Here is a 12,207-nt window from a genome sequence, read left to right on the forward strand (position 1 = left end):
CACACCTTGAGTACCACAAACAGCCCGGAGGCTGCTCCTCACTCTGCCCTGCACTCCCAAGCATCCTGAAGTGTTAATTTTTTAGATGTGTTCAAAAGCTCAGCCCACAGCCCTTTAACTTAAGCTTTTACATATTTCATTATTAAAGTTTCATAACGGTACTTCTTTACACGTTACATAATTTTACAATTTATAGTATATTCATTATTTTCATCTACTGCTGATCCACTGGTTGAAAACACATTCTGAGGTGTTTCCTAATAATTTTTATGTCTTGATTAAGATTTATTCAAATTAATAAAACTAGATTTTATGAATCTCAGGTTTCAGCACTTTGCCTCCCTTCTTACATCAGCAGACAATTCCTCTCCTTCCTCCTTTCTGAAGTCCAAGGCTATCTGTGTTAAGTGGAGGCTTTAGATAATAGAATATAATTCAAAAAAAGACACTGATGAAAACTCACAGCCTTCAGACTTTTCCTTGGTTTTTATCAGTCGTTATTCCCACCAGAAATGGAATAGACAGGAAACAGCCCAATCCATTCCCACCATGTCCTAGCAAGTAATTCATCTGCATTGACTAGCCAGATGATATAATAAAGATGTTGGAGTCTGACTGAGCATAGCTTTTATTGACTGTGTTATGAAGCTGGGATTAGCTGAGATTGGTTATTTTTCCTGTGTGATTTGAGCCTGTCCAATGATAGCTGGAGTCTCAGAGCAGAAGGTGGTATTTACCTAGTCTCTAAGATTTCTCAGCATCCCTAGAGTTTACCCTGGAAGAACTGTAACAATACATGCTGGTTCAGCGACATATGAAAAAAATGCATTAACTTTTTAGAGCTGCTAAGAATATGAGAACAAACTCCCAGAAATTACCAGGTCCAGAATCTTGCTCAAAAGCTACCTCGCAGGGCAGCAAGCAAGCATTTTTCCAGCAGACCACTGATTCTTGATGTGATCTTTAATCTTTGATCTTTGATCACATCAAGAACTTTAGACATCTATTTGACAAAAGTGGCATGTAAAATTGAGGTCTCGTCATCTTCATCATAATGATTATTCCATTATTTTTCCACAGGTAGAGAAGTGAATTTCACCCCCTTCTGTCTTCTAAAGGCTGAGTCTCATTCCTAAAAAAAGCACGTAGTTATCATTAACATTACGATGTACTTCACTGAAGTTTTGGTGAAACAGTGGTTGAGGCAATTGCATCGTGCTAGTTTAATTCTCCCAGTGGTTTTGAGTCAATATTGAACTTTTCACTTTCTGATTTAAACTACTGTGTAGATCTCAAGATTGCTTTTTAACACCAGGTGAAACACCCATGATTGCATGAATTGCCTGAATTTCCTCTTCAAGTTGCAAGGAGCTAGGTTGCTATTTTATTTTCTTTCCTGTTAGTAAACTGAACATACTGGTCTGAGCTTGGGAGAACAGGACATAGCAGAAAAGGACAGCAAGTTCCATACATAATTCAGTCCTCACCAGGGGTTCTTTTCATCTCTTTTCTCCCTTTCATGTGTATGTGAGAGTGTGGCCTGGCCATGTAGATGTTTCATACATCTCTTTTACTAGTGAAATTCATAACCACTCAAGAAAATTGACCCCAAAATGCCAGGTTTAAACCTCTTGGAGGAACAAAAAGACTACATTAGAGTACTGGGATGCATCTGATGAAAAGTATGTGAGCAACTCGGGCTGTTTACATCTGTCACCCTGTGTGGGTGCCCATTTCAGTGAGCTTTGTTACTGCAGTCTCTGGCAGGGGAAGATGAACAGTCAGGCAGCTGGGTTTCTGAACAAAATATCCCCTCTCTGGGAGACTAGCCCAGGTGTTTCAGGCACTACCTAAGCACATGGAATACTACAGTGTCCTTGACAGGTTTTTGAGAGAGATCCTGGCTAGCAGCAGGGACATAAGAAATGGCCCTCTGCCTTCCCTGCCCTCTTCAATTCATTAGCTGCAATCACTGAGTGCAAGGAAAAAGCATGAGGGTGGTAATTGCTTATGACTAGCAAGCACCTGTCCACCTGCCCAAGGGCCAGAGAGTGATTAGCCCATAGATACTAGAAACGTATACTGGTTCCTCCAGAGGCACCTCAAACCTCTGGTTTTCCCCAGTTCCCTGTCCTGTCCAGCACCTTTCCTGATCACACGGTACTACCATCAGCTCTGCCATACTCTGTGAGGAAGGCAATGATTGTTCTCATTTTACAGGGAGAGAAGCGCCCACTGCCAGAGATGAGAGAAAACCCTAGAAGCTCTCAGTCAACTTACAGACTTCTCTTGTCACTTGTCCTCAGTCCATCCTTTAACATGTTTTGAATGAATGAACTAAGATCATGGATCAGAATTGTCAGGCTATAAAAATAAGTGTCATTCTGTGCCATTCAAGTAGATGGATTGGGAGCTAGATGAATAATTTTTTTTGGGGTCTCTGGTGAAGTTCCTATAATTTCATCTCCCTCTAGCCACCTCCACCTTGGCTCCGCTAGAGTTAGACAGCTGAGAAGTTTTCCACCCACTTTTTCTACTCCTCATCCTCGCCCACATATAGCTAACGAAGTGAAAGAGAGAAGAATTGTTAACTAAAGCCATTGGAAGGAGGGATTAGACAAAGAAAAGAGAAAGCAAGGAATAACAAGATATATTAATTCATGCTGGCTCCAGCTTAAAAAAAGGTCTTGCTGCTCTGTCCTTACTACAAGATGTCTCAAAACACTCATGGTATATGGCTGTGGAATGTTATTTGGCTGCTTCTAAAATAGCTTGTTTTTATCAGTTCAGGAACATTACAGTGCAAGACATATGGACTTTATTGAGCTATTCCATTATGAATTTTCCCAGCAGCAATGTCTATTTACTTGTCATAGCTGTTCTTCAGAGATCAGTCATTTTATTTCTTTTCTTATTGAGTTTTAAACTTAGTTTATTCTTTTATAGTAATTATTTATTAGCTAATAATCCCTTCTTTGGCCTCACAGTACTGGGTGGCCTTTAGGTTAAGTAATAGGAAATGGAGCCCTTTACTTCCAAATTTAACACAGGCAATCAAAACCAGTCCAAAGGATGTTTGGTGTTTGGTATGCAGTGAACTCACAGGATCTCAGTCCAGTCCCCACTAGGAAGATGTCTAGACATTACATGCCAATAATTTGTTATTAATTACCATTGGTTCCAACATAGTCTGCACAGAAGCTAGGGACTGAACAGCCACATAGTTTGTGCTTACCACTTGTGGCTGGACTACCTTGGCAAGGGTTAACGTGTCATTTAGTCTGAACTGCTCTTGACTAGGATATGGAGTGGAGGATAAACTAAAAGATGCAGATTTCCAGGCTGTAAAGAGTTCATGAATAGTAATTTCACTGAAGAGAGACAATGTTTCAAGGCAATTGCAGATTTCATATCAGCATCATTATTTAGGCTTTGCAGAAAGTGCTGTGCTCTGTCTGGGAGCAGAGTTTTCTGAGTAGAAGGCACGAGAAACAGCTTTGATGTGAGCCCTGCTTTGAGTAAGAGGTAGGACAGGAGACCACCAGTGGTCCCATGCACCTCAGGTCTTTCTGTGATTTCATGAGTCTAGATGCAGCAAATGCCAACATCTCAAACTTTTCTATCCTGGCTCTGATTCCAGGAATGGAAAATACTTTGTCAGGTGCATGGACTAAGCACACAAAGTAGATTATCCCCTCAGAAATTTTTCCACTCTATACCAAAGGTCCCCAAATGTGGGGACTGTGCCACTCCACTGACAGAGAGAGAAGTCTGCTAACAGTTCTCACTGTTAATAAAGGGTAAAGATTCCTATGTTTGGTTACTTGAGTTCAAACCATTTTCTCATTCAACTTCTTTTTACAGACTTTCCTTGAAATGGCTGCATTGAAAGTATAGGAATGGCATTTAGAAGAACAAAATCTTTACCCCTACCTGCCACTATGACCTAGTACAGACAAATTTCAAATTTTCAAATTTTCAAGTTTGTTCAACTTGGGTTGCCTACAGTGACAGGTGATGAACAACTGCCAACACATCAGCATTGTGAATACTATGGGGTTTAACACTTGGGTTAATATGGCTTACTTTTCAATGGGAGCTCCTTGACTGATTTCAAGGGGATATCTTTGGCCTACAGATACATCAAAAAGTGGATACCACTGCTGGCTTACCTAAATTTTTCTTTCAGGTTCTTTTTGGTAAAAGACAAAACTATGTGGTCTTATAGAGTGAAGGAGGATTTGGATGCCCTTTGGTACAGCATGTTAGTGTTACAAAGCATCACTCAGTTGAGGACTAAACCAGAATTAAGTTAGTTTGGCAACTGAGAACTTTATTTAAGATGCTGGAAAGATAATTGGACTCCCAGTCTCAGGGATTTACCTGGGAGCACACAGCTAGAGTGAAAGGCTGATGCATAATTATTTCAAGGGATTCATTTTATTGCATGAAAATTACTCAAAAGCCTTCATTTCCAGTTTTGAAATCACATATATTTCTCTGCTGGATGCTGTTGCTTTAGAAGTCACAATTTGGAGGACCCTGGGAGGTGCTAGTTCTAAGACAAGACAGTAAAGCGCATTAGCTCTTGTGCTCAGGTGTGTAGCAAACTGGTTATCCAAGTGCATAACAGTGATTTTGAGCATACGAACAAGAAAATTACTTTCTCTCTTTTCCTCAGTAAATTTTTCCCAAGAATTTGTCCTCAGATTATATCCCACCATCATTTTAACAACTTTTTCACCCTCACATCTAGACAGAATTGAGATTAGCTAAGATGAGGTCTCAGTATAGCTATTTGCTCTTTTTTTTCCCCCCACTACCATGTCAGACTTTTCTTGAGTTATGAAGTTAGAGGCATTATTATCTGTGTGTCCATGAGCATATGTGTGTGTTTACCTCTGGGCCACCAAATGCAGCTTGAGGCATTGCATCAGTTTTTAGAAGAGCTACAGTGTCACCCCTAACACTTTGGACATATTCCAGAAGGGATCATTACATTCCCCTTTATGATTTTAACTGGCTGCACAGTATTATCCTCAACTTCCCTTCTACAGCTGTCACTTAGCAAGACTAATAGCTGTTAAATAGCTGTCCAAATTTATCCCCTTCTGTTCTCAGCACATATATTTGTATTGGCTTTTTCTATTCCCAAATATAAAATTCTAAGATCATGAGAAGAAAGATCTTAGTCCTGATTCAGCAGTAATTCAAAAGGCAGTGTCTACTGCTTAAAGTCAGGGGTAGTGCTCTGAACATGTGCTTGTTAATAACCTGTGGAATTAGGCCCACTTCTACAGTAATAGAAAAAGGAGGAGGAGCAGACTGCTTCTCTGGGTGATTTTAAATCCAAGTTAGAGCTATTTTCACATCATAAATAAATCAGAACTGCACAGCTCTTTCTTTGGTGGACACCAGAGGGAGCTGAGTTTTACTGGTCTCCTGTTTTCACCCCTAAATTTGGTTTGTTCTTACTCTTGGTTAATTTCTGTGTTTGGTGCCCATGAAAAGTAGAAACTTTTCCACTTATCCTTTATCCTGCTGAAAATGTTCCCCATCAGAATGTAAAATGCACATGGGATCAAAACCTTTGAAACTCATTTCCCTACAGGATTTAAAGTGCCAAAGCTCAGAAAATCTTAAATAACTCTCTGACAATACATCCCGCACAGCTACAGACACATTCATGGTGCAGCTTTATGAGGAGTAAAGGAATGTCTTGTGTGAGTTTAGTTTAGGATATTAAAAAGAAAGTCCAGAGATGCTTTTGTGCACTTCAAAGTGCTCTCTGGAGATAAGGACAAAGGGCCAGAGGGTGTTACAAGTTTTCATTCTCAAAGTCCTTAGAGAGGACGGCAAAGAAAGTGATATTTGTTCCAAATGTGAGGGCTCAGAGTTCCTCAGGTGAATGGCTGCAGGGGAAGCAAAGTAATCTTGCAAGAACATCTCTGTCTTGGTGGGTTAGACCCTGCTGTTTGCTAGCAACCCAAAGGAAGCACTAGAAATAATTAAAGCCATGACCTGTGGAAGGCCCTCCATGAGCCTGTGATGTTGCATCCTGACTGGGACAGGGGAGTGCCATATGGCTGGCTCCTCATTAAGAAGGCCCTATACAGAAGCAGGGGCTTAGGATTTAGGGACACAAGTTCTTAAGCATGTGTTTGAGTTCAGCCCCATGAGTAACTGAACGACTTCCTTTTTCTATGTGGTGAAGCTCAGGACAACTGTTCCTTCCTTCTCCTTCATGATCCTCCCTTTCTTTCTGCATTTGCCAAGTCTCTTAGAACAGACAGCTTCTCCAAAGCTTCCTTACTTACTGCACAAGTTCTGGTAAGGCTCTGAGGAAGGATTATGGAATCAAGGGGTTTCCAAGCACAATTTGTAAGAGTGAGCTGGGGCCCAAAGGGGCCACATCGCTCCCTCCCTTCTCTGGGGTTATAGCAAGGCAAAGCAAAGCAAAGTCCTGCAATGTTCTTTACACCACATCCATATGAATGATCTGCTTCCCATGCAAATGTGGGTGTCCTGTTACCCACAGAAACCATAACTGAAAAGCAGAAAAGAAAATAGGTGGATGTGGGGCTTCATTTCCAGTGTTTTAGATGAATCTTCCAGGTCCTTCACTTTAGCTTTTTGCTGATGTCACACAAAGACCTTAGCAGTGTGTCAGAGGGAAACCCTGTTTTTCATGGGGGAGACACGAAGAAAGGAAGGGGAAGGTTTAGGAATGAGGAGAGAAGAGACCAAAACCCTAATAAAAGCACTTGTCTGTTTGTGAGCTTCACTCCTTACTAGAAGCTCCTTTGTCAACTGTTTTTCTACCATAAAATATATACTTACCCACTACTCTCAAGCCTCTCTGCTAAGCCTACACTACACTGAAAGCCTTTACTTCTTTGTTTGGCAGATTGTGAGCACGCTAACTGTGGAAAACAGCAGTGCATCAGGAATCTATTACTGTGTGGCTTCAAACAAGATCAGCAAAGAAGAGAGGAGCATTGAGTTCTACGTCTCAGGTAAACAACACAAGAGACACTACACAAAAACTAGATGCTCATGATCTGATTTACCTTAAAGTTTTATATGGCTGGTGAGTGCTTGTTAGAACTTCTGAGAATCCCTGTACTCCCAATCACACAGTCCCAGGCTCTTCACCACATGCAAAGTTGGGTCCTGCGTCAGTGCACAGCTGAGTCTGACATGTCCAGCACCGGACCTGCTGTCCCTTTTGCCCTCTTCAAGCTGCAGATGCAGGCCCTGAATCTAGCTGCCTGTGTCTTAAAGTAACACTCATGACATTTGAGTGCTGTCCTCATGAAACCTCTAGCAAAAGCTGAGTCCTTTGTAGTCTTCCAAAGGTCTGAAGCTTCTCCCTGACTCAGGAGAATGGTTGGTCTCCAATTAAGTCAGCAGACATAGCAAAGGTGAGCAAGGCCAGTATTCAGACCTAATCCAGGGCTGATATCACTGGGAGTTGTTGTGACATTGGATCCCTGCCCGAGCAATTAGCCTTTCCAGTGCCCTTTAACGGGGGAGGAGGTGGACATGCTATTTCTCCAAAGAACACAAATCCAAACAAATATCTGCTTAACCTTTCAACACAGAAATTCTTTAGTAGTGAGATCAAGACCTACATAATGCTTTTAGGAAAGATGGGAGTTTGAAAAAAGAGAAGAGTCCAGGGACAGCCTTGTTCAAGTGCTTAACTAGAACAAACTGAAGCATTTCTGTACTTGCTTTCTGGATGAGTGGATGTTGGCTGGTAGAATTTGCATCAAAATAACAATTTTTAGAACAAAGAGTTCAGAAGCATCCTGGAAGGTAAATGTCTGATTCTTACTACTTGGTTTCTTCCCCATGAAGCAAGTTCTGAGGGCAAAGCTCACTTGTGGCAGTGTTCTGCACTCCTCTGCCTCTCTTGCATCCTGTGTTGTTTGACTCTATTGCTCATAAGTAATTCAGCACATTTCAAATCAGGCTAACCAAGAAAGGGCTCACTAAACATTGTTACCATTCTTCTTACACAGAAGTACTAATATGAAAAATGTCATCCAATGATAATGAAGCTGGTGCTGTATGGGGGGGAAAGGTTCCACCTCCATTTACAGCTTCTTTGTGCTACCCCAATGCCTTATCAAGACAGAAGAGGGTTTAAGCCTCCAAAAGATATTTTCCAAAGCCCTTTTATTTACTTAGGAAAAAGCTCTTCAAGGTACACTTTTGGGAGATACAGCTCAGACATCAGAGGTCCTCAAGATGCCCAAGGCAGGCTGAAAACCAGCTATTGATTTTACACTTCACCACTTCCAAGTGTTGAGTCTTCATGTGGGTTTGTTTCTGCTCTGAATTCTGCCAGCTATTATGTTTGGATGGGTTTCTCAAAGCCGTATGTTCCCAAGCTATTCACAGTACTTTGTAATACTTGGTGACTAAAACCAACACTGCAGCAACTAAATAAGCAACTAGCTGAAGGTCAGACTCAAAGGGTTAGAATCAATCCACGCACCTTTCACAACTACGTTTTATTTTAATAATAAAGTTATGTCGGGTTTTTTCCCCCGCAGTGAGCTAATATTTCAGATTTTTAATTTTACAATCAATCTAGCAATGCTTTGCGAGACACAAATTTGAGACACAAATGTTTTAATCATGCAATTTCAATTGTGAAGGAAATGAATCACTGGACAAAATTACTGACAGCGGTTATGGTGGAAATGTTTCCACCAAAACAGACCAGGAGGTGAATAGGGCTTGGCAAGACAGTTACATTCTTGTCTGTGAAGAAAAGACTGTGAGTCTGTGCCATTCTGGGGAAGAGGCAGATACTGAACGAGCATGACTGACTTTTATAAGTGCTGTTTAAAAATAGTGGTGTTTATGGATTAGAAAGAAACGAAAACTTTCTAAATGCGGCCATCCTGATCCTAAAGTAGGTCATGTTGCAGTGGTAAAATAGCAGCAGAGTGACCTGCTGCTGGGTTTCTTTACGTGACACTCCTCTGCTGAGTAATGCATATTACTACAACAAGTGGTCAGGCTGCTATAAGAGCTGCTGCTGAAGGTCTGCTTCACAGGTGAAAAAAAAGCACTGTCTTCTACTGGGGGCACTTGGAGGAGGTGAAGCAGCTGCCAGGTTACTGTCACCAGGAGGTGCCTCTAGTCTCAGTGTTGGAGGGACGTTCAGGGACAGTTTGTGAGGTACCAAACAGGGGAAGTCCAAAAGCATAAAGCTCTAAGCAGGCCACTTTGCAATTGCTAAACTGATTAATTTTATGCAGATTGAAACTAAAAGCTGAGATAAAGGCTGAGTTAGAGACTGAGAGCTCACAAGCAATATGTGGGCCTTTAGGACATCTAGCAAATATTCACAGCACTTCACAGTGCGCTGTTCTCTGCAAAACAGCTGCTAGTTGTGGGATTCCACAATCAATTCAGCAATTTGTTGATTTTAAAGACCTGATCTCCCACTACCTCCTGTCAACAAACAAGGTGGTGGATCCTGAGCTGCTTTCAAACATTTTGGCTGAATTGAGCTTAATTAACTTCTCCCTGGTAAGAAATCTGAAGATGATACAGAGGCTAAACTCTCTTCTTCCCTCAAAAACCTGTTCCACTAGGTTAGGGTTGAAATGTTTTGTCAGGACATGGCAGAGTGTTACCAGGAAACTTCATCAGGTGTTGTCTGGGCTGCACACCTGCTTTCTGGAGACATGCCTTACTTCAGTCTGCTGTTTTCATCACCACCATATTAATTTCAGAAAAAATGTATTTATCCCAATGGAATAATGTCAACAGCCATTCTGTTCTTCCACTGCACAGCCCCCACAAAAACTCCCACAGACACTAGAAATAGTACTGGTATCTATTTTTAAATCATTTCTTTGCCAGCAGAATTCATTTCAGTGAAGGGTCAACAGGGTTTGGAGGTCACATTGAAACCAAACCATATAAGGGGTCCAATGTGATGAGAAATCTTAGCATTCAGTGACAGCCCTCTCTGAGCTCTTTCTCCAGATGTCCTGACTGTCAATGTCCCACTGAAGCTCTCCTAAATCTGTTCATGGCAGCAGAAACTCCCATAACAATGCAGTAGCATTTGTTATCCATGTTATCCATCATACCCTGGCCTAACTCTTATTCCAGTATTTTTATTTGGTGTAAATCCTTTTTACTGTTTCTTGCAGAAACAGAATCTGTCTCCTGCCTATCTTGTCTACCACAGTTTTGACAGCTGTGTTCCCATTTAAGTCAGATGACTATTTTGTCATGGACAGAGGCAATGTGGGTGAGACATCAGATGCTCAGAACTGTCTCATGTCATTGCCCACCACTGGTTATGCACCAAAGGACAGTCAAGGCAGGCTGCAACCTTCCTAGTGCAGTGAAAAGCTGACCTGATGTCTCCTGGAGGTATTCGCTGTCATGAACAAGTGTTATTTACCTTCTAATCTCTGCTCTGCACCTTGGAAAGGGCAACTATATATTACTGTACGTCCACAGTAAATCAAATTCTAGCCTTTGTATGATTGTACTACATACAACAAAATGCGATCCCACCCATATGAAACCTCTGAATTATGATAAGAATAACAAATTATAACAAAAGCCCTTTTTCAAGGGCTTATCTGATTGCAAAAACACAGAAAAACTAAGTTAAAGATTTCTACCAGTAATAAAATATTATATTTCAAACATGAGATAAAAATCTACTATCAGATACTAGAACAATGTATGAACTGGGCTCTTCTACAACTGCTTGCCACTCTCAATTTGCTTATTCCTGACATGTTTACAGGATTTATGAAAAGCTCTGTGCTGTTTCAGATGGTAGGGCTCACCCTTTCTTTCTCTCACTCTCCCTACATGCATATGCCTGATGGCATCCCCCCCCACCCTGACAGGCACAGGGATGGAATTTGGGAAAAAGCAGAAGTTTTGAATTACACAGATTATTGTGCAAAGCACAGGAAATTAAAACCAATTAATTCCTTGTAAATACAAATGGAGCCAGACTTTCTTTTGATTTATGCTGACTTTTTACCTTCCCCCAATGGCTCATTTCCCTATTTTGCCATGGAATCCTGCACAGTTGAGAGTAAAATTCACGGCTACTACACTGTAATACAATATGAAAGACAAATGTTTGGTGACTGCTGATAAAAGAGAAAAGGCCCCATGGTGCATTCTTTTAGCCAACTTATTAGGAGTCTTATAAAACAGTGTATCTGTTCAGAGAGAGGAAGTTAATGACTGCTCAGGTTCAAGATTGTGTAAGCAAAGTAGTCTGAGAGATGAACTGACTTATAATGTGCTCTCAAAGCTGCAGTTACTCCCCAGATAATCCAGGTAGGAGGAGAAAAGAGAGAGGAGAGCAAGAAAGACTTTTTTTTTTCCCTCTCCCTTTCCTTCCACTGTAATGAAAATCAATGAATATTCTATTGGAGCTGAAAGAGCTTCTTGAAAGGCTAACAAGATAGAAGAGAATAGCACAGGTTCCAGCTAAAAATATTCAAAATGCTAAATAAAAAATGTTAGTAGAAGAAACCATAAGAAAAACAAGCCAGCCCTCAGCTCCCAGAACATTAAGATTCACCTAACACTGGTGAAGTCCAGCAGCAAGGCAAAACTATCAAGCATCCTTCACAATTGAGGGCTTGGAAATTAACACATCAAATTCATTGGGAATCTGCACCAAAATGTCTAAGATCTCTGGGTGCTCCAGCCCATGCTGTCACTGCCATACACAAGCCAGTGCCTTATCCCAGGAGATGCAGTATTTCCCCTGGGGTGGGCTTTCTCCCACAGCCATTCAGGGAAACTCACCCTGCAAAATAAAAGGGGCTGCAAGTTGTAAGAAGAAATTCTCCTGAGAGGCAGAAGCAAGGGTAAATGGGGCTGCCAGCCTAACCACTTAAGGCCAAGATTTAGCTTGCCCCGCTGATTTGCAGGGGTTCACTGTGTTCTACCCTGGGTAATGTGATCAAACTCCTAGCTCATCACTTTACCTGGGATCCCTTTATACTGTCACTGAGACCTAGCACTTAGGATCAAAGGATAATTCAGGATAGAGGGGATCTCAGGAGGTCTCCCAGACCTTTGAGCATTTTAAAGAACTGAGTCTAACTGAAGATCCATCTACCTTAGTACTATAACTCTTGCTGGAGCAAATAGCAAATGCTTAGAAGAGAAACTAAGAAAAACACAAGT

The 12,207-nt window shown here is 41.3% G+C and overlaps 1 protein-coding gene across 1 annotated transcript in view; it reads left to right on the forward strand.

Moving 5' to 3' along the window:
- LOC141949405 (vascular endothelial growth factor receptor kdr-like) overlaps positions 1-12,207 on the forward strand; it is a 142,034-nt gene that overhangs the window by 85,135 nt on the left and 44,692 nt on the right. The window contains exon 12 of the mRNA XM_074882941.1: positions 6,908-7,016. Within this exon, the coding sequence (XP_074739042.1) occupies positions 6,908-7,016 (109 nt within the window). The remainder of the gene's footprint in view (positions 1-6,907; positions 7,017-12,207) is intronic.

This window comes from Strix uralensis, chromosome 13 (assembly GCF_047716275.1).
Source record: "Strix uralensis isolate ZFMK-TIS-50842 chromosome 13, bStrUra1, whole genome shotgun sequence".
In the NCBI taxonomy this organism is placed as follows: Eukaryota; Metazoa; Chordata; class Aves; order Strigiformes; family Strigidae; genus Strix; species Strix uralensis.